Below are 24,002 nucleotides of genomic sequence, written 5' to 3' on the forward strand. Positions count from 1 at the left end.
ATGAACTTAACCACTTGACCCCCTGCCTCAAAAGAAGGTAAATTTGCATGAATCATTATGAATATAAAGTAGGTTAAAGTCTGTCTTTCTTAAAGGTGCTTCATAACAGAAAAATTAACCAGCCAGATGTGAGAGTTTCCTGAGGTAATACAGTGGTGCCTCTACCTCCCCACTAACAATCATTTACTACCATCTGCAGTTTATCAGGTCTATTTTTTTATATATATTTTTACTGCAGTCCTTTAAGTTCATTATGACTATAACTGCTCTTAAGATTCCCTCCATCCCCCAGGTACTGTAGATACTCCATGAAGTCACATAGGAATCACACCCAGAATAGTTAATGTTTCTAATCTGAGGAAGACCTAGATATGCCATGGCTGTAAAAAGAAAACAAGTAAATTTCCAACAGAAATATTCATTGCTTACATGACAAATCAGACTTTGATGTAGCTATTTGAATTATTCTTCTTTTGAGATTCAGTTGTAGAATGAAATATCTGTGCTGAGCCAAAACCACACCAACGTAACAATATAACTCAAGAGTTTTACCAAAATAGGGACTATGTTGGGTTTTTTAAAATTATTATTACTCCTTGTATATTCAAAAATTTGAATGTTTTCAGTGATTGACTGACTTAATTCTTCTCATGCTCTCTGTAGAAATTTGTTTTTTCGTGAAGTATAGGAATTTGATTACTTTGGGGGCTTGGGCTTGATACGTTTAAATGTTTAGCAGCTTATACTTTACGAAGAGGTTTGAGTGTCTTCTGTACTTTACAATTTAAAGGCATTGCTTAACGTGTTGGTGTTGCTACTTCTTGTGATTTAAATTTCTTTCTGAATTAGTTTTCCTTGTTGTCTAAACCTCTGGAGTCATGGGATTATGTGAGATTTTTACATTTCAATTAAAAAGGAAGAAAGCTTCTAGCCCTTAGGCTGGAAGGAATTAATCCAAATGGTGTAATTCTTAAAATCTAATGATTCGGGCACAAGGATTGTTGAAAAGAAAGGTTCTCATTCAGGATTTTTAAATGGTGTTTTTTTGAGATTGTGAAGGGGTAATTGTGCTAATTGCTAAACCAGTAGTTGATGGTTTTCATGTTATTGGGGGAAAAAACATCACCAGATTTATAAATATTTTGCCTGAAATTGTGTCTGAGCTTTACATTTTTCCCTTATCTTACCTTTTAAATTAGAAATCATATGATCTCAGGAACTGAAGGTCAGTGGGTAGTCAGGAACAATATGGTATCTTTTTGTATGTATTTAATTTTGACTCATATATTTTGGGCAAGTTTCCTGTGAATGCTTCCACTGAGACCTACACATATGAATCTGCTAGGAAGCAAATCTGTAGAAGTTTTACAGTCCACTGTAAATTCTTACTTCACATTACCCAGGTGCATGTCTGGTGGGACTAGACGCACCAGTAAGGCAAACAGGAGTTGACACTTTATGAAAAGCCTCTTTGGGAGGTCTGGCAGCATATATTAACCACAGCTGTAGCAAAGGAGTAACATTTGGTCGTTGGAGTTTTGCAGACCCCACATTTCCTTCTTAGTATACTGAACAGTCACTACAAGGTTATATATATTCAGTCTATTGTTGTGACAAGACTGGTAGTGAAATAGGTCAGCCAAGACTGATGACAATTTTTAAAAGCAAATGAATTTGCTAAATCATCCATTATGGTACAATGGATGCAAAACTATAGTACAACAATCTCTGGTAAATGTATATATTGACTTTGCCGACAATTGATGCCCAGAAAAAGAGTTCATAAATTTATCCCTAAGCATACCTTTGCCATAATTGTTCCCCTTCTGAGGCTGATTGTGAGACAGTTGCCTAAAAATACAGTTCTAGATATCTTACAAAACAATAATGAATAGTCTTTGAAGAGTTGCACCATAATTCATCTCAAGCATTGCAGAGTTATTTATAAACTGCTCCAGATACGTACAGCTCCAGTGAAAAGAGAAATCATCAGACCCTCCAAGCTGAATTTGAGTCTTCCATTTGATTGGAAGGAGTGCATTCAAGAAGCAACAGAAATGTACAGGACTAGCCAGAAAAATACATCCATTCACCTATTCAAAGGATGTCTCTTTGTCTTTGCGGAGCTGAATCAGCCTGAAAATATTTTACCTTTGTGTTTGACATGCTTTCTCTCCAGGATGTTTAGACTGTTTTTCCATTAGCTGTATAAGAGTTAAGGAACAGGTTCAAGGGAAAATAAATCAAGAGACAAAAATAAATTGTTTTCTTAGACGTATGAAAGCACTTATGTACAAGGATGAATGGAGAGCTATAAATACAGGTTATGCTGTAAAAGGACAAATCCTATCCATTTTTCATAACATGTCCAATAATGTGTCCCAGACAGAGTGTGTTATATGGCAAACTAGGTACCACTGAGATTCTGCTTACTATACGTCATCTGTCCATCACTGTTTGTCAGCTTTATTCACTGCGGTGCTGCCTTTCAATAGCCTAGCAAGCATCGGTCTAGGCTGAGAAACAGCCTGTTTGGCAATTGTATCACAAAATATATGGCAATTCCCCGGCTGCTGCAGCAAGACAACTTGGATTCCTGAGCTAACTCCAGAGTTAACTTGGGTATCTTTAGTCTGTACTACAGTGTAGTGTAGAAATGCCCTCTATATTTCTATGGCCATCTGGTTGCCTGCATCTCTACTCTGGCATCCAACAGGTATGGTCTCGATACACTGTATATTGGGACCTGCATTATAAATGAACACATCCTCACAATTCTTTAACAGGATGGGGACAACCACTGCATAAAGACCCAGTACATAATAAAAATTCTTACTATTTAGTTTCCAATTAATATAGTTATATCAACAACCTCCTGGCTGTCATGTAAGTATTCACATATTCAGGCTTCTCCCTATCTATTGTTATCTCTGGGAATGTGTGTTTTTGATGAGGTTGCAGCTTCAGTTTCGCTGTATGCCTGTTTCCAGTGCACACAAGCAGCTGCTTGCAAGCAAGCAGAGCCCTGGTTTCAAGGGGATCCAGGTGGAGCAAGGCTTGTCGCCATCCGACTGTTAGCAGCCACATTGTACACATGTACAGAATGGGAACTTCTAGCTACTGGTTTTTTGGCCAAAACTAACCTCAGATTTAAACTGCGAATTAAAATAGCTGAGGTTGTACTTGTGGTGAGCACATGTGTTACCACACTGCTGTGGAAACTGTTCTTGGACAGAAAGGATCGTGCAGGAGTCTGTAGATCACATATGGCTCAGAAAAGCTTAACCATCTACACTGATTTCTCAGTTACTGTGGTTAGATTATTAGGGTGACAGATGGGGTTGTGGATGCCCCTTCAGAAACAGCTCAGCCCTTTAGGCTGAGGCTGTTAAATGAAAGAAAGCACCACATGAACAAGGTCGTACAACCTCTGGGGCTATTTCTGCTCCTGGGCTGTTACATGTGTTTTCGTAGGGTGTGGGAACATCACTCACACTCTCTTCCTCTCCCAGACTTTTTTAAGGAGAGGCACCTTGGATGTGCTGTGGGAGAACCGCACAGGGTGAAGTCACCTCGCTGTTTTCATATAGGATCCAATTCATCTGAGCTGGGCTGTTGGACCTGGCCATGTCAAATGTGAGCAGGTACCATCCAGAGCTGCAGCCTCTCAGCCTGCCCCCCGTGCTCTGTGGTCCGGAGGGGTCTCAGGCTCTGAGGAGGGCATGCTTGGGCCCCTCCAGCTCCCTTGGGCAAGGACTCGGCACTGTGTCGCAGAAATGCTTGAGCAGGTCGTCAGGCCCACAGCTGATACTGCTGATCTTGACCTAGTGCTAGCAATGCTGGCTGGTTTTGAGCCAATTCCTTGTGCTTCTAGTTCACCTGCGAGCCTGGGTACCTGTTACCTGGGTTCTTCTGCCGTCCAAAGTGTCTGAGCCCCTGCTGTGCTCCCTTGTGCCCTACTGCCTTGCATCAAGGAGAGTCAGTGGTTTGCTGTTCCTGACTCATCAGCGGGAATGAAACATGAGTTACAGCTGAACTGTGAAAACACTACATCAGCTATAGAAACTAACTGCAGTTGACATTTGGGCAAAGACACATTTCTTGCAAGTTGTGCCACTGTCCTTATCACCCCTGTCCACTCAGCTGTTTAAATACAGCACTCGGCTTCAGGATGGCGGGCTATATATTAGAGCAGACTGGAAGTGAAACACAGTTCTTAGAAGACTTAATTTATGATTATCTAAATTGATAGCACTAACTACACTGAAGTACATAATCATGTCAGATTGAGGTATTATATTTATCCTCCCCCTTTGTTCTAGAGAGAACAAAATGATACAACTAGGTCGAGGCATCATTCCTTCTGATCTGCTGCTGCTACCTTCCTGCGTGTAAAGCGCAGCCGGAGTCGGAAAGTGACTTTGCAAAACCAGCGTCATCTTATACAGCAAGATAAGCTCGCTGTAAGCATTTACAGTTTATAGTCTGTAGTTACTCAGCTGACCGGGTGTAGGTGTCTGCTTTAGGATCAGCTGAACAGTTCTTTAAGACTCACTGAACGTATTGACTAAATTTTTTGTTGGCTATAACGGGAGCTTAGACTAGTAGCTCCTGAAGGAGAGACTCATTCAGATATGTTGTCGGTATCTGAATCTAGGTGTCTTAATAGGTATCTGAATTCCACCCTAGGTATCTTTTTTTGTATATGTCTGTTAAGTCTCTCATCAGTTATGCATCTGTTTTATACCTGACAAAGTGCAGACCCATCTTCACATGTTGCGGTGGTATAAATTCTCTCACCGGTTTGTACTTCAAACAGGTACACTGGACAGAGGACAGTCATTTCTTTGTACTAGATGTTGGGTAGCGTTTGCATGGTTTAGCAATCTGTGTGTTATTTCTTATTCTCCTTCTTATCGTATTTTTAATATTTAAAGTAATTCCTTATGGCAGATTCTTGATGTATGTCGTACATTGCCCAAGCTGAGGAGAAGTGATGAGATGGAAAATGGAGGAAGCAGGGGTGGAAGAGGGACATGCTTGGGGAATGTGCTAGTATATTCTAAATTAAACTTTCCCTTGCAGACAACTGATCAAGCAGTACTCTGATTTATTTTTGTTCTTAAATAATTGTTCCATTCCTACTGTAGGCTCGCGGTGCCCTGAGGTAACAGGGAAGGAACTGGGACAAGCCATCCTGAAGGCAAGGTGGCTGTAGAGGGCTGCAAGCCTTCTTGTCAGAGAATGATAGGACTGCTTGGAGAACAGGCCAGCTTCTGTGCTTTATAGATTTAGACAGGAAAGACTATTTAAAGGGTATCCTGAGGCATGACTGGGGATGCTATTTGGCTATTTGCTTACACATCGTCAGGTTTTCCTAGTGTTACAGCTTACCTGCTTTGATAGGAGTCCTAACCTTATGATAGGAAAAAACCACATTGTGTAAACCAGCAGTGTAATGCAGCGTGGTTTATTAAACACTGTATTCTAAATTCACATCTAAACTCGAGGTTCACACAAGGGCTTGTATGTATACACTTGGGGGCCTGCTTAGGAACTGGAAAGCAGGTTATTGATGTTGTATTTCATGAACTCGGTTGGAAAAGTAATCTTGTTCAGGTTACGTAAAAGACAATTGCTTTTAATCCCTTTGAATGTGTGGACTTATCTTGGAATATGACACATGCCAAATCACAGTCTTCAATATCTGAGAAGTGATTCCAGCACTGCTTAGAGTTTAGGTTTTAGAAGATAAGAATAATATTTCCTAAAATAAACATACGACATGCAAAGAAACATCAGTGAAAGCTTGTTAGTGAGGGAGTGGAATGAGAAATTGAATGTAAAATTTTACATTTGATGTTTTAAATCTTGATTCAGATGTTTATAGGAGTAACCCTTAGCTAAGATTAAAAAAAAAAAAACCAAAAACAAGAGAAGCACAACAAAAAAAGGTTGCAGTCTATTTTTTGAGACCTTATAGAACCAAGAAAGAGCAAATGCAGTTGCTTCCTCCTTATGCGTTTGTGAAGTAGTATACTGAGTGAGCGTAGGTAATCTTCCTGTTATAGAAAACTAAGATCTAGCTTTAATTAGCAATCTTTACTATTAGCGCAGATGTATAAGTAGTTTGGAGGACTTAACTTGAATCCCGGATTTTGGGTTGAACTTGCAGAACTGGCAGTTAAACAAATGTTGTGGGGTTTTTTTTTGTTTCTTTGTAAACTGAGGATATTTGGGATGGAGGTCACTATGGGAGAAGAAGAAGGGAAATAACGCAACCTTGGTCACTTTTTAATTTACAACTGTTCTTACAATACAGATGCATATATATATATTTATATGTGTAGCAGAAAGACTCTCAAATTTCTCTCTTTCAGCATGCAGGAGAATTTGATACAATAAAATTATTTAATTAAACCTGCCTTTTTAGTTCAAGTAGGTACTTCAACTATAGGGTTTAATTCTATTTCAGCCTGTCTGCAAAAAGCTGAGAACTCCAGCATTTTGAGAACGGTTTTGATACTATGCATGTTAATGTCTCCAGGCCCTAAGATGTTGTAGGTTGCATATACATGAAAGTTTCCAAGCTTTAAACTGGCAGTAACTGACAAGTCAAAGACTGTTTCTTGAGGCCATTAATTGACAATGGTAATAGATGACAATTCTCATGCATACACGATGACTGTCAAAAACCTTAAAAGCAAGTACATGAAGCTGGATATCCTATCTGAGATTCCTTTGGCTTTGATATTCATTAGTGCACCTGCAAAAGTGCATTTAATCTACAGGATTCACTCAAGTATCTGCAAAGGCATGTGCAAACACAGTTGAGTTCTGTTGTCATTCCTCCTAGTGTGCTGAGTTGTGGCTTAATGCTAGCTAGTGCTTTTTCTGTGGTTTACAGAAGTTCTGCCAGAAGGTAAACTGGGCTGCAGTCCAGTGTCCACTGAAATTAATGCAGATTTCTGTTGGCTTCAGTTGGACATCAGATAATGCACTCCTACTTCTCTTGAAGTTAATGTTTAGTGACTCTGAAAAGACATACTGGCTGGAAAGGGGGGTTTCCAAGATTAGAATTTCGACACCCAATATATTCTACATAAAATACTTACACACTGGAAAAAAATGAAGAATGGTTTCTTATCAAGCATAAAAATAATAGATAACATATGATGATGGCAATAGGAATGGTAGAAACTAGAATGGAGAGGAAAAGGAACTGGTGAGTTAATACACTAGCACATTGAAAGAATGGAGGAGTCAAAGATTCATGTCACTAAAGCAATATTGCCCACATGGGATAGCACTGATGTATTCATATGGTGCTATTAAAGTATCAGACAAATAATTAAAAAGAAATACAGAAAAACTAAGAAAGAAAAAGGTTCAACACATTACCCAAAATGTCCTCATCTGTAAATAAAAAAAGCAAAAGTTAGACAAGTTTTTTAGGAAGTTTCAAAATCCTGTTTTTTATATTAATGAATGGGCTAGGAATGGGAATAGGCAAAAACATAACAAGGATTGCAGAGTGTCACACACTTGGTTATCAAATACCAGACCGTACTGAAAAAATTCTGAAGAATGGCCAAAAGAACTCACATGATGTTCATAAATGCAAGGCTAGGTATATTACAGAGAAAAAGTTGTTTATCCACGTCATTAATTTTTGAGTTTATGGTTTCCAGAAAGGGCCTTTTGAATTACTCTTGGCAATTCAGTGAAGACCTCTTTCAGATGTATAGCCTAATCAGAAAAGAAGATGGGATGGGAAATATTTAAACAGAACGGAAAAACATGCTATACTATTATATATATCAGTAATACAAATTAATAAGAGTACTGTGCTGAATTATGGGGATCCAGCAAGCATGATGTTTGTGAATAAGGACATGTAAAACTCTCACCAAAAAAAAAGTGATGGCAGAGACTGGAATTATTTCATGTAGGAGGAGGAAAATAAGAGGAAATCTCATGACAAAATTTATATAGAATGATGAATACTGTATTGAAGGCAGGCCAAAACCTAGTCATCATGGGTCTGATCTATCCTATCTAATTTTGGATACTTACAGTATAGATGTCTCTGAGTGACATAGTCAGCTTGGGCTCCCTTCATGGCCAATGGAGAGAAATAGGTGCCATTAGGGAATGGCTCGTCTAACCTGCTGATTTCAGTGGCTTGAAAGGGAAACCAGGGAGGGGAGGTCTGCTGATCTTTGGTCAGAGGAGTCCCACACTGTGTTTCTATACACAAGAAATCAGTCACTGAATCAGAGGTGTGAAGTTAAAACTTGGCTGGATAAGAAGATGGGTTTTTTTTACAGGACCTCTTACTGTGGAAGTAATTTTACAAAACCAGTGGATTGTGCGCTCTGGCACGCAGCACCCAGGCTTGCAACATTCATCGTTGGTTTGGGTGTAAAGGTAGATGCAACAGGTCCTTTCAATATTACCACACTTAATTCCAGAGGAAAACACTTAGAGAAGATGTAAAAGGATTAATTCACAAAGGTGAATTTCAGCTAAAAGACGCTGATCTCCCCAGCCTCCTTCCAAAGACAGAAAAGCTCCCTTGAGAGTAGGCGAACTAGGCTTTGGCTCTGCACTGGCCTCCAGAGACACCTCTCTATTTCCACTGGCTGTAGAGAATGATTCAGAAGATCAGTCTTCATGGATTCAAACAGACTAACTAGGAGGATGTGCATGGATGGTTTTGGAGAGAAGATAATCCTTGTTTGCCTCTTGTCTTCCTCTGTGATATCTAAAACTGGTTCTGGTCATCATCTAAGTTGTTCCTTTAAGGAAAAATACTTTGTAGTGTAAATTTTGTACTCTTTGTGCAGTTATTTTAGTATTTAGAAGAAAACCTATTTTCTAAAAATATATATTTGCAGTCTTATTTGTTTGGTTTGCCTAGTGTCAAAATTGTACAGGCATAAAAATGAGTCAAGCAATAGGGAATGAGTAACTCTCAACGCAAAGAACAAGAAAAGGTTTGTCATTGTCCAGTGACACAGCGTTCACATGATACCGGAAACTACAAATTGCTTAATGGTGTTATAGTAACCTCATTGTATTGCCAGCATGATTTTAAAATCTCTAGCGTTTGCTCAGTGATTTGGTCTCAGGTGGTGTATTGTGCACCCCTGAATATTTTGTAATACTTTTCTGCTCTCCTTTGAGTGCTGGCTTAACGTCTAAATTAGTGCGCTCTTTACCAAACACATATTTGTGTCATTTTCATTTTTTTTTATTTTGATTGGTGTAATAGTATGACACATTTTCAATTTTGGGTTCAGCTGAAGGATAAGTAACACAGATGACACAAGGAGCGTCTGTTCATTTCACTGTTGAGAAGGAATCACTGACCATTCTAGTCTTGCATTGAGCATAGGAGTGGCAGCTCCCATACATTACATCACTTTTGACTCCTGTCTTCATTTTTTATTACCAAATTTTGAAATTTTCCGGATTTTTTTTTTTTTTTTTGCTCTGGCAAAGTCTTATTGCAGGAATGAGTAAGCATTTTAGGTTTTGGTCTGAGGACTCCGCCCTTGTAACATTATCTTTGATATGGAATTAATTTTCCACCTGAAATCATGATCCTCTGCCTTTATCGCATTATAATCCTCCCCAGAGCAACCATTTGTGATACTGCAGGCAGATTATGACTTCAAGTGAAGAATAAGCTTCAGCAAACAGAAGCAGATGAGCTCTTAAAGAGATAAAGATCCCATTTTCTTGCTAGTAATAAACAGCAAAAGAGAAAAATATATAAAATACAAAGGAGAAGCACTGTCTATAAACAGACTTTTCTGGAAGTCACAACTCACTTTTTTGTATCGAAGCATAATACTCAATCAGTAAACCTTGAAGTATTTTGAGGTAAAGTCACTGAGTGAGAGACCTACATACTTAAATCCCTATTTGGCATGCATCTCTAAGCACTTTTAGAGCTGCTTAGCTTCTACCAAATTCTTCTGTTACGTAAACATACTTTCCCAAAGAGTTTTATCCAGCTAATGGGGATGGTGAGGGAGAAGCTGCAGCGCAGGGTATATAACCAGGCTTCGGCCAGTAGCCATCATCTTTAAATGACTCATAACGCATTTAACATTTAGAAAATCTCTTCTGATTTCAGAACTCAGAATAGATTTGCTGGGTGTTTTGGGTTCTTAAGGAACATATTTTTTTACTATGGAATAATCCCGGATGCACACTAACATTTTTTTGTGAAAGAAAATTTCCACAAGAAGTAAGCTCTGTAATAGTAGGCTCCCTGCGTTGTATTTTTCCCTGTCATCCTGAATAGTTCTAGCATCATGTTGAATGATACGTTTTAAGTATCTGTTAGCTGTTTCACGGTGTAGAAAGAAAATTGTGGAATAAGTTTTCCCACTGCAATAGTGTGGCAGAGTATCTCACAGATTTACATCTTTGAATGTTCAGAGCTCTTCATTCAGGTCTGCTGGCTGCAGTGGCTTCCACTAGGCTGCTTGCGTTGGTTGACACGGACAGGGTCCTGCCTCCTTTAAGATACAGGGAGTCAAAGTCTGGCCCTACCTGTAGTCTGAACTATTGCTTCAGTAGAATAGGCGGGATCATAAAAAAGGACTCAGGAAGTTTTGGCCGTATCTTTCCATCATATGTATTTCATAGCCCTGATGTACCATGCTCATGAACCTCCCAGATGGACTAAGTAGAGTTGGGCTCTATTCCTGTCCCTCCTGTCCATTGTCCAGGAGTAGAAGGTTGCTACCTGGAGGTTACTTCACCTGATACTTCACCTTGGCACTTCAACCTTTTCACATCGTCTGTTGCATGCAATGTGTATCTGTAGCAATTACTAGCATGTGTATGTAAATATATGTTTGTGCGTTCTGGCTGTTTAGAGGTATATTTACTTAATGGACCACACCTTTAAATGATGAAAATAATTGCCTGTCTCTCTGAGTGCCCAGAACAGACTGCAGCTCTCTTCCCTTGCAGTCTCATGAACATTAGAGGAGTAAACCAAATTTGCACAGAGCCATACATCTGACTTGATTGCTTCAGTTTACCAACATAATAACATTTTAGCATAACTTTTCTATGCTAATTTCCTAATTAAAACAAAAAAAAACCCAAAAAAAGAAAACAAAACACAAAGACCAAACCCAAAAGCTAAGGGAAGGGGGAAAAAAGAACAGCAGGTTTGTATAGAAATGTGTTGCTCCCACTAGTTTTCAACTGCAGGAACCCAGGATATTTAGATTTACAGCATAGATTTCTGCAGCTTTAGCTAAAATCTCATCTTGCCGAAGTTTGACTCTTTATATGGACCAGGCATTTCTGAGTGCTGGGTTTGTTGCATAAGGACTTCAGCAAAGATATTTTACTAGAAGGGAAAAGAAAGTAGAAAATTAGGAATTGTTGCATCTGTTCTTGGTTTTGAAAGGGAATGTAGTTCTTAAACTGCAGATGATAGTCACTAAGGACATAGATTTGGCTCGCTTATTCTGAAAGCTGATGTGACTAAGTGAATGAAACTCTTATTTACAACCTGGTCAAGTTTAATATCAACCAACATTGTATTCAGTACAAGTGACGCATGGCAGGCTCGTCCATGCCTATGACGGTTGGCACAGATGGGACTCAGTGAAATAAGTGCATGCTCATTGTAAACGCTCTGCAGGTAGCAATACAGGGCTAGCATTATACATGTTGCCATTAAAGGAATGAAATTCCGTAAGGCTATGAGACATGCTGGATGATGCTCAGAGGTTTTCACAGCAAGCCTCTAAAAAGCATTTGTGAAACGCAGCTTTTCCTGAGTTGATTAATTTGGCCAAATATATATGTATTTCTCAGATGTTAGCAAAAGACAGCACTCTGTCTTAATTATTTTATTCCAAATGGTAAGGTCTCCCCCCAAATCTAGCAGCACCAGAATTCTTAACAAGAACCATTAGTCATGATTAAGTGTGGCCAGCTACCAATTTTCCTTCACTTTCATTCTCAGGAAAAAGTGCACCTTTTCAGCTCCAGCTCCACAAAACAATTTCTCATGAGGCCAAGAATTAACCTGGAAAATTTTAATTATAAATTTTAAATTAGAACTATTTAGTTATAAATAACTGAAAGTGTGAGCTTATAAAGACAAGTAGCAGGAGTTACTGCTACTAGCTGTGTCAATAATACATACAATTGAGAAATGTAGAACAAATGTGCTATTACCAGCATTTGGCAACATCTCTTTATTGTTACATGCAGTATATAAGGACATTATATTAATTTAAGATAAGCATGCTTGTACCTCAAGTCATTGTTAAGATCCTGTATGATTTTTCTGTTGTTACGTGGGTCCATTCTGGGAGACGTCAAACACGATGATTGCTTTTTCTGTTACAGGGCTTTAGATCAAGTCCTCGTCATGCTAGAAGACGTGTAGCACCTCGCCTTGAGGAAACACAACCTATAGTGGAAGCTCACCACCTAAGTGAGCAGGAAACTTCTGTAAGAAAAAGAAAAATCAAGAAAAGCAGCCGAGTTCAACCAGAATTTTATCATTCTGTTCAAGTTACTCCAACTCGAAAACCTGTAAGTATCCTACCTTTAGGGATAAATAGCACGCAAAGTATATTATAGAGGCATATAATATAATTCTAATTTTTTGGCCACCTATATTTTGTTCCTCAATTTAAAAACTTTTTAAGTTCTCATGTTCAGTGAATTTAGATATAAGTTTGTTAGGATGTATTTAATGTTGATTCGTAAGTCAAAAAAATCTGGTTCTGAAGAGGCTTTTTTTAAATTTTGATTTTATTTAATATTTAGTCTATAGTCAATATTCAAAGAAGACATTTCATTTGATAGTTTTATAGTCATATTACTTAACAGATTTTTATAGCACGCGTATATGTTACTGAAATTCCTCACTCAATTAGATATATCAGAGATTCTATGTACTGAACCAAATTTATATTAAATTTCATTACTAGATACAATTTTGAGGTCTCTCTGCTTTTTATACAGTATTTACAATCTTTCTGCTCAGCAAAACTTGTATCGAGTCTTATCGTTCTTTGCTCCTCAGCTTGATCTACACATAGTCCTTTTAATATCGATAACCTACTTTTAATGAGGAAACATGACAATTCATTGAAACACGTACACAATTCCTAATGTAAATGCACGTGAAGACATATCCTGCAGACATAATGCATTTCTCTTTTTAATGAAAGCTCATTGCTTTGATGCATTTGCTGACTAACCTGTCTGTGCCAATGTTAAGTGGCTTGAACTACTTCTATTAAGCCAGTATTATTAAAAATGTAACTATTGAGCATACCCTAAAAGAGATTATATCTCGAGGTTGCTCCAACCTAACTGAACCTTCCTAGGTTTGTGTTAATTGAGGACCAAGAATTACCAGTGAGCTCTGAGGTTGGTTGGAGAAAGAGTATTCCCTAGTGGAAGTACATTGCCTGAGACAGTGAGAAACTTGTGGAAAGAAAAGAAAGCCAGAGCTGCCAACAACTGAGAGAATTTTACCTTTTAGCTGATACATTTTGTTTCTCTGCTTTCACTTCACTACTCCCCAATTTTCTCTCTCATGCTTTTACTTATTTTTTATTTCCCTCTGCTGCTATTCCTGTGGTTTAATTTGATCTGATGGATTAGTCTTCTGCTCTTCTTAAAGGATCTGCTTTTTCTTTCTTCTCAGCCATCTCCCTTTCACTCCCAACATATCTCGCTCTCTAGACTACTTTGTCTAAGTCTGTTATTCTTACCAGCTCTCAAGCCTCTCACTCGGCTCTCCTCTGTTCATTATTTGCTTCTGGTCCTTTCCCTGCTTTGTTGTTCTTCCTTCATCTCTTCCATCATCTCCTCTATTATTTTCCATTCCACTCCTGTTTTTTCAATTCCCTTTTTTGTTTGATTGTTCTTAATTTTTTCCATGGTAGGCCTATGCCAAGGGTAAGCCTGCCTGTAATTGCTGAGGCTATTACCAACTGCCACTGATTTCCAACATGGGAAAAAGAGCATCAGTGGTGCTAAATTAAAGAGCTAAAACTGTGGAAAGTACAAGAATAGAAATTGCTCAGTGTTACTATATAATTCACTTTCCTATCATTTCATGGGTCTGTGCTGTGTCTGACAAGACCTACCACTACCACTGAAACAATAATAAATCCCAGATATAGAGAAAACTTCTCTCAGTGCTGTCACCATTATATCACTATCTTGAAATTGCTTTTGCAGTATATCTTTTATGCAACGTTATATAGTTCTTTTGATAGCTTTTCGTTCTCCAGCCTCGATGAACTCACATTTCTACAAAAAAGAATAAATCATTATCTTTATTAGACTACGATCCAGAAAACACAGAATCACAGAATGACTAAGGTTGGAAAAGACCTGTAAGATCATCAAGTCCAACCGTCAAAACATGAGTCACCAATTTCATTTCTCGTGGACGTTGTAAGTTATTCTGAATGTATTATTAATGCCATGGTGACAGGGTGAGTAAGGTTCATGCCATGACAAATCACTGCAGTGTTGTGAAGTTCCACACAGTCACAATGTTGTCCGTCCCGCAGTTTGTTGCAGCTTCATTCCACTTAGTCTCAACGTCTCGAAGATGAGACTTTTGGCCTTTATCTTTGTACAGTTTTACATGATTCAGTGCCAGAAATGCTCTTGTTAGTCTGCATAATTTCTTTCCATTATTTCTTCCTGTTAGTCCTAGCTCTGCCCACTTGAACCACTTTAAATAAATCATCTGTTGTCTTGATGTTTACACTATGGAAATATTTGTAGGCAGCTATGGCTATATCCTGCTTAGTCATCACTTGAAAAAAATGATGTATGATGTCTGCTAACTAGAAGACATAATTTCTCCTCATAAAACAGTTCTCCTCCTGATCATTTTTGTTGCTTTTTTCCTAGTCATGCTTTTTTTGTCCCTATTTTCTGACAGGGGAGAATGGTATTTCCAAAGTAACTATAAAACAGCCTTATGGAAAGATTTTTCTTTGCTCCAGGAAATTTTTGAGTAATCAGACCTAAAATATGCTAGCCTGTTTTGTTGCCATATTAAGATATATGCTTAAAGACTTTCAAGATATCATTAAAAGTTTTGTTGGATGTTTAGATGCTAGGTTTTCTTATTCCTGCTGATTTAGACTATTTTGTATTTGGTTGGTTTTGTTGTGTCTAAATCTTGTTTTGCAGTTTCCTAGCCACGGCTATAATTATCTGAATTTGCTTGGATTATTTCTCACTTCCTGTGTAGCAATCTGAGATCTTTCCAGTATTGTCCCTGATCTTGTCAGAACTAAATTAGGTGTAATTGTGTATCTATGGGAGTAATCCCACTGAAGACAACAATCGCTACCCTTGAAAATCTACATGAGCAGATGTTTGCAGAAATAGAACATTAGTTTTCTCTGAAAATTTCATGATTTATTTTACACCTTCCAGGTCATTAATGAAGACATTAAATACATTTTGTCCTAATCCTGATCCTTACTACACAGAGTTCATAGCCATTTTCACCTTATTTTATTCGTCTTACTGCAGTGCAACATCAACATAATGGTGTGTAGCTTACCCCTTTTATGGCACGTAGTTGTGTCTTGTGCCCTGTAGGTCCCCCTCTCATTGGTGGCTGTATTATTTGTGCTGACATTCTCCACAGGTGACAGTTTTACAGCAGCTTCACACCGAGGGGAGTACAGATACCTATTACTGAAACGTGCTTTGAATTTTTGAACACAATGGAGAACTCTTGAGAAGAAACAGAACCGTGTTCTTTAAATCAGCGTGACTTCATGCAAGTCAAAGGAGTGTTACATATCATTCCTTTCAAGAATTGGGTAGCTGATTCTGTATAGCTAGTTAAATTTTCTGAAGGTGTGGAAGAATGCGCGAAAGTCTCCTGTTGTGAGCCCGCTGCTGTCCAGCAATACTTCTCTAGGGAGAGTTTTAAACTGGGGTTTTTATTACAAGCATTTTGCAAATATGAGCTATATTTTAAATAGTAGTCTGCTCTGAAGCAAAAGTAGAAAACTCTGCAAATTATTAACAGGTTTTTTTTTTCCTGTGCTGGCCTGGAACCAAAAGATGGCCTTGAGTTTGTGTAAACATATCTAGCTCCTGAGCTTTGGGGTCAGTTAGACATACGATTCTGCCAAATTCTAATTTCACCTGTATGTCTAAATACATAGTTGAAAAGAGATGCTGTCAAAGCAGCGTCTTTTGACATCTCCATTGTTAAACAGTTTGAAGGGCTTCTAAATTGCCTGACTCAAGCAGCCACCAAGGGTTATTTAAGATCGTGAGATGTAGTATCAAAATTTGCACTTGTGTTTGTCATAACAGGATCACTCTAAGACGTGCAGCAGATGAGACTACAGAGATTGGGGCATAAAATAAACCTGGTTCCTTTACTTTCAGATGTGAAATCCCTGTTTCTACTCAAAAGCCTTGTACTTTACACATCCAAACTTACTGGTCTATTTTGCCCCAGGAGTGTAGCAACAGCATATATTGAGGTGATTATCTACTGAAAAGTGTTTAAAAAAATGTATCATCTCTGAAGTAACCTACAAAGAATAAATTGATGACAAATAATGATTATTCAGGATGATCTCAGAAGCACTGCTGCTCGTAGGTACCCCTCGGTGTCTCTTAATGAACCTATTTCTAATTATTTAAAGACTGCCATTTGCTGAAGCAATTTAGCCCCTTAGGGGTGGGTGCAGCATTGCTACAACTCACTACAGGGGAACCAAGAGGAAGGTCAGATGTCTAGGAGGACATCTGTAAAAAAAATTGCTGATGTGAGCAGCTTCATTTGGCTCCACTGAGACTATTCCCATGACTGAAATGAAGCTTGCACTGTAAAGACTCTGATGATGCAAGCTTGAAAGCAAAGTTAATCAGTTTCTAATGCTTGTAAAACCATGAGCTGTCCCATCCATGGTCTTATTCAGCTATCCGGGTTTTTGCTTTTATGTGTTTAAGCATTAAAACCTATGAAAAAAACAGTATTACAGTTCTGTAAGAAAAACACTTAGGAGGGTTTTAAAGATCTGATACCAAATCATTTACAGAAAAAGTCTGGGTATTAGTTGACATGTAGCTGACTTGAGATGAAATTTTTCATATGGATGAAGTTGTTCTACAGGGCTTTTTAGGGTTTTTTTATATGTCTCATTAAATAATCGCCATTTAATTTTGTTAATTTCCATTTATTCTTACTCTGGTGTTATTTACTAGTTTTCCAATACCACGATGGACTTTACGTGATATTTGAATGACCTAATAGACATGACATACAAAAATTACTCATCACCCTTCACAAGACTTGGTTAATTCCAAGTATAAGCTATTTAATCTATAGATTGCATTGATAGCTTCTTTCTTTTGGAGACATCTGCTTGTGTTGGGTTGTGTCTCCTGTGAATCACATTTAGAAGCAAGTATGTCAAAACATTATCATATCATTTTTCACCTTCAGCATTTTTATTAACATTGTATTAATGTTCTCAAAACATATGACAAAGCTGTGAGCTACCAGACTCTGTACACACGTGTGCGTACATACACGGGTGCGTCCTCTCATAGGATAATTTGAGCACAGCCACAATGAAGAAATGCAGGGAACATGTGACTGAATATAAAAAGGGAAACAAGGGCTGCATTTTTTGCTTTAAGACCTAAAGGATATTGATGGAGACTTTGAGAAGCACCTAAGAGTTTATTAGGTGACTGATTCGTAAAGTTTTTAACAAGATTTAAGCATCTAGCCATCTTAAACATTTTTTTAAAATACCTCAAGGAACCTATTTTAGATGTGTAGGACCTCTGCAAATTTGACTATACATGCTAAATCCAGTCATCTTTGAAATAAAGAGAAAGCCTTCAGTGGCCATAAGGTTGACTTCAAAGGTACCTCTTCTCTTTCCAAATATACACATGCCTACCAAGAGACCATTTACATCTCTTTCTTGGACTGTTGTGTTTTATTGCTTTTCTTATAGCAAAAAACTCCTCACTGATAAATTCTTCATGAACAATTTTGCACAAAGACTTCATTTTCCCACTGTTCTGCTAGCTTCTGTGACCTCCTCCCTTGCTGCCTGCTCCCGATTTCCTCTTGGCTGCTTTTACCTCTCCGCCCTGCAGCTCATCTATTGCGCTGTAGCAATTGCCTGTTTCTTCCACTCCTTTTGCCCAGCTCCTAGGCAGTTCACATTTTTGAAGGGATTTCTTAAAGGTGTATTGCCATGAGTTTCACTAGGCCAGGGCGGTGATGTCTTTACAACTTTAAAACTACGTTTTGTTAAAACACAATGGTAACATGTTAAGAATCAGATCTGAGATTTAAAATTATTGTTGAGTTGTCTTTCTAGCAATTTTTTTCCTGTGGATGAGTTATTACAGCTATTAAGCATAGTGCAAAGAAACAGTTAATTGCAGTAGTGCTAATGATTATTGATGACACATATATGTAAAAATATGTAGAAATAAGCATAGCAGTAACAGTACAAATCCACATTTAGAGCACTTTAACTGATTTTTCACCGCTAGCTCTTATTCGGAAAGTTAAGGTAATTTGAATTAATTGTCCCTGTGGCATGATCATGCTTGAGTGTATTTACTTAGATTCATGCTTGCATAGCATCAAATAGCATCAAATCTATGTTATTTTTCTATACACAGTTTCAATTTATCCTACACCGTGGACAAAGCTCTCTAATGTAACAAGTTTTGTCTTGATAGCTAAGCTGATTCCATACAATTTTTATTTTGTCTGTACCAATTTTCATTCCCAGGGCAAATGCTTATTTACTGAAAATGGGATGAGAGCTTAAACCAGCCTGGCTCTGTTTGATCTAAAGTGTTGAAAGAGGGTCAAAGTGCACCATCAGCATGAAGCTAAGACAGCAATCTTTGTTGTAGGATGTGACTTTGACTTCTATTCTCTTTTACAAGCTCAGAAAAAAGAAAGCAGCATAGCTAGTCTTGGGGAAAAAAAAGCAAGCAGCATAGCCAATTACACTCTTTTTGATGTAAAAATACTGCTTACTATCAAATAAACACCTTTGACATCACTTGCCAGTATGGTGGTTTGCTGTTGTTAAACTGTGGATTACATTTTTGTCCAGATTGCAATAGCTTCATGACAAACCTGACTTTGCATCATATTGGTCCTTGGAGCTGAAGCTAACTTGCTACTAAAGTAGAAGTGAATGAGATAAAATATTCTTCAACTGTTGTATCAAAGAAATAGAGCTGTAAAATTCTGGCTTGAAAAATGTCTAAATTTTTTTTTTTGCCACTATCATTTTGCCGTGATTTGTATGAACTGGGATTTTGTATTCATTGATAAAATTATACCACATGTATGCAGCGTAGCCTCAGTGAGAAATTAAATTTTTAACTGTTCAGAATTTTTCTTTTTTTAAAATCCCAGTGTCCTTCCTTGAGAGGTAGTGATATAAACCCAAGCTACTAAAATGTGCTAGTGGTCTTAATTGTATGAAAAAAATGTTTCACGTAAGTAATCATAAATAGTAAATTCTGTACAGTAGCTGGAGGCAGGTTTAAAAAAAAAAATCAGCTCTGATTTTGTTAAGATGGTGTTGTCTGCACAACTTAAAGTGACCAGTAATTGTCTCAATAGACACATATTCATTAGGGAGTCTAAATGCAGATGTTTCCTTTTCCTTCGCTGCCACAGGAGTCATTCTTCAGAATTGAATTGTGTAACATCCTACTGTGGCACACAAACAGTACATCTTTATATAGCAAGGGACTCCCTTATCCATTCGTATTTATATATAACATTGCACATGGGTATTATGTTAGAAGAATAGTTTGGCAAAGGCACGTATTCAAACGTTAGGAAGTGGTGGAATTAAGGTTACATGTGCAGCTTTAATTCAGTCAGTTATGCATCTGCATTGTCATATAGACTTTAATTGTATGATGGCGTACTGTTTTTTCACAGGATGTACTCTGTATTCATTGTAGGATGGAAGTGCTCTTAGCATGACTCTTATGTGTGGGAGTTCTGCTGCAGAAGTTGTAAAGTGTGTAAATGAATAAAACAGGAGACTGCAGGAAGAGAGAGGATCTTTAAAAAGCAGTGAGTGCTGTCTTGGAGATTGAAGGGTGGGCACAAGGTCACTGTGAGTGTGCTGAACAACTGGCTCAAAACATTTTTTGTCTTCCATTTTCTAAGTGCCTGACTCAAACCATATAGTTGGGTTTATAAAAGTGCTCAAGCTGCCATTCACCACTGAACTCTGTGTCTGCTGTGGTCTGAGTACTACTGATACGTAATTCTAGTAACTCTTAAAAATCAGATCCCTGGCATCTCAATTTGACCTATGTATCAAAATTGACCTCCTGGTTTCAGTTTGCATCCTGTGTAATGGGAAAAATCATTAGTATTTGTGAAGCAGTCAGATACTACTGCGCCACAAAACAGTCTATGAAATAATAATTGCTTCTTCACATTAGCATTTGTATAGCAAGAAACAAGTTAAGTTCTGGGGCTGCCCATTGAACAGAGGATGACAAAACAAAACATTGAACAACTGTTTATGGAGCGAATATCACCCATCATTTGCACTAAATAAGAGCAAGACGCTGGGGATGTAATAGTATACGATCACATCATTATGATTACATCGTGATGTACAAATAAACAGGTTGAACTAAGGCTGCATGGTGAACCTTGAATCTGGGATTTGCTAACATTTTAGAGCTTGACTTTGCAACCTTAAGAAAGGTATTTTAACAGGAACTTTGTGTTTAATTTCCTACTGTTGTTAAAGTAAACTTAAAGCTCCGTTGTGTGGCTCATCAGCAGGTTTTGACACTTGAACTACAACACAGAAAATTCTGCTACTAGATTTCAGGGAGAGACTGACAATATTTGTATGCCTCCATATGCATCACTAACACAGGGGAAGAGGTATTTTTTTCCAGAGGAACTCTCAGATACTTGCTAATGGGCAGAGTTGGGGTGAAATTTCCATTTCCTACCAGGCTGCTTAGGGGGATGTGCTTTCTTGTGCTCATTCTTCCCAAGCGTGGTTCTTTCTGCCCTGTCTCCTCCAGCCTGCTCCTGACCTGCCTGTGCCCCACTGCTGGCTGCCCAGTCCTCACTCCTCTGCTGACCTCAGCCCTTCTCCTCTTGCTTTGTCAGTCCTTGTAGCACTCCTCCATGTCACACCCCTTGCACAGCCCTTCCCAGGCTCACCTGGTCAGTCATCTTGTTGCTCTGAGGCACTTGTTCAACCAGTCTCTGTGATTTCTGTGTCCCCCTGCGGCCTCTGGTTGCATACTCCATGCGTACCTTCTTTGGCTCTTGTCTCTCTTCTCAGAGACCATCTCCTCACACATAGTTCCTACCCTCCTTGTTCATCAGAGTACCTTGTTCAAAGCCTTTTGCTGAGGCAATACCAGTTTCATGCCAACATGTCAGATCCTTGGCTCTCCCCTGATCCACTCTCTCTAGCACTGATGGTTACTAGTCCCAGCTGTTACCTTGCAGGTCCATTTCTCCTCTAGTCTTTATCCACGGAGTCTGCTGCTCCCTTGAATGCTTTTCAGCTGCAGCTCCCAGACTCTGCCAGTCTCTGTGTTTGTCCCTCAGGCTGTCAGTCCCAGAGTATTTCTCTAGCCCTTTCCTCCAGTGCGCTGGTTCCGGTGTTTGTCCTTTCTATATTCAGATCATACGGCTTCTTCCTCTTGCTGGCTAAGCGCAGCCGAGCGAGTTACAGAGAGCATAAAAGAAATGGTCTCCTGCTCGTCAGGTCTGGTGCCTGCCCTCTCCTGCTCTCCATGCCTTTTGCCTGCACTGCCATCAGCCCACAACCAGAGCAGGTAACTATTAGACGGAAAGACTAGTTTTGCCTCCGTATCTCCAAGCTGGAAGGATGCTGCTCAACTCCTCAGCAGGGATGGTAGGTGTCCTGAGAGCGGAGGTAAGAGCTGCGAGGGTGGAATTTGCTTGGTCAGTCTGTGATAGTGGCGTATTGGTCCGGCAGCGTTAAGACCCCTGAAAGTCTTGAGAGGCTTTGTTCAGTGGGTGCCAGTCTGAAGAGATTTTAGTTGATACATTGAAGACATTTTAGCTGATAAATTAAAACATGACTGCCTTAAAAAAAAATTAAACTATCTGGTAAAATCACATTGGTAGTCACCTGGGCCCTAGGAATAGTTAAATCAAACTATTTAACTTTGCAAAGAAGGACTACTAGCAGATGAGGAGAGATTAAAAGAAGTTGACTTACTCAGCAAAACCAAAAAAGGCTGAGAGGAGGTACAATGCAGGCTATGAACACATCAGGGAAGCAAAAAAGGTATGTAAGGAAATGAACACTATTATCACAAAACCCAAAAGACCAGGAATAAGTTTCAGGTGGCAACTAGAGGAAGATTACTTGTAATCAAGAAAGCAGTAGGCTCTGGAGCAGCTTTCTCATCAAGACCAGTAAGATCAAACCCAAACTTTAAAAGCTTTACTTTATACTCTTTGATGCCAAGGATAGCAGATGATATTTATATCTCAAAGACTTACCACTCTGACAAATGTAGACAGATTTTCAACAAAGATGGCAAAAGGCCTATGTCTAGCTTAAAGGATATTCATATTTGAAGTATCCATCCCAAAGCCTAGAGTCTTCTCAAAAAAAATAACTGGGGTATTTTTTTAGTGTTGACAGATAACTACTGGATATATTCATCACCTTGCTCTCAGGCTTCTCAGTCAGCATTTGACTAAAAATTTTCAAGAAAGTTCAACCTTGGGCAGGGAATATTTTCAACCAAACGTAAGATAAGGCAACTTAAAATGGATTTTATAAGAGAAAGCAATCTGATAATTATTAACAGTATTACTAGTAATTATAAGAACCTGTATTTTCAAATAGTTAAATGTTGATTGATTGCTGGATCAAGTCTTGAAACTTTGTTTTAAAACGTGGGATTGAAATAGTTTGAAAAGAACAAATTAATGTTAAATTCCATAAGGAGGGAAACCAGTCAGGAATGTTAACAGTTGTTACTAAAAGCGGAATATCAATACCCCTGATTTAGATTTTCATTATGTCATTTTTAAAAATTCTTCTAAGTCCTCCTTTTATTTTTTTCTTGAAAACAATCTGTGCCCATCAGAGATTCAAAAGCTACTTAGAATTTCAATTTGCTCTTTGCTGTCCAGAATTTTTTCATACTCTGGTAAACGTTTTATGGCAGGAGTAATTTGGTTTGCTGTTAAAACATATATACTACAACCTACAATGAGAAGTTTAGTAGGCTGAAGAAGGTATTTGAAGCTAGATGATTTCTTATTCCAGACTCTTCCTCTCTTACATGGTTGGCCTTGTAGACGTAGTAAGCAGATAAAACTCTGTGTGCTTTCCTCAAACCTTAGTTGTTCTGTCACGTTATTCTCTTTTGTGTCTGGCAGACTAGGGAATCTGAATGGATGCAAGATAGCTGCAATTAAAAAGTAATACAAAATTTATTTTGAAGTAATGGGAATTTTTTTGCAACAGTTATATACAGCAGTCATCTAAGGTATATGCATTTCTTTTACAGAAATAATATACGATTTTGAGACCATGAAATCCTGACATTTTAGGTATTAATATCTGTGAAGCATTAATTTTGAAACAAGATAATGATAACTATAATGGAAGTAGCACTTATATCTTGCTGATGGTTTTAGCATAAAACTCAACTAAAGTACCTATTCCCCATGCTGTAGCTTTCCAGATACTCAGAGCTCAAAATATTATCTTCCCATCTGCAAAACCTTCAGTACCTTTCTGTTGGCTTCTATAGTGTAGGTAAGCTATTTCGAGATTAAATCCTGCAATTCATATTGAAAAACTAAATAGAGGAAATAGGTGAGGAATAAAGGAATGGATTAAATATGTAACATATGAGGGCTGTCACGTTGATGATACTAATTTTCAAGTGACATT

The 24,002-nt window shown here is 38.3% G+C and overlaps 1 protein-coding gene across 1 annotated transcript in view; it reads left to right on the forward strand.

Moving 5' to 3' along the window:
* Positions 1–24,002, forward strand: part of DST (dystonin) — a 319,817-nt gene that overhangs the window by 3,069 nt on the left and 292,746 nt on the right. The window contains exon 3 of the mRNA XM_059835839.1: positions 12,397–12,585. Within this exon, the coding sequence (XP_059691822.1) occupies positions 12,397–12,585 (189 nt within the window). The remainder of the gene's footprint in view (positions 1–12,396; positions 12,586–24,002) is intronic.

The sequence above is a fragment of the Gavia stellata genome, chromosome 2 (assembly GCF_030936135.1).
Source record: "Gavia stellata isolate bGavSte3 chromosome 2, bGavSte3.hap2, whole genome shotgun sequence".
NCBI lineage: Eukaryota > Metazoa > Chordata > Aves > Gaviiformes > Gaviidae > Gavia > Gavia stellata.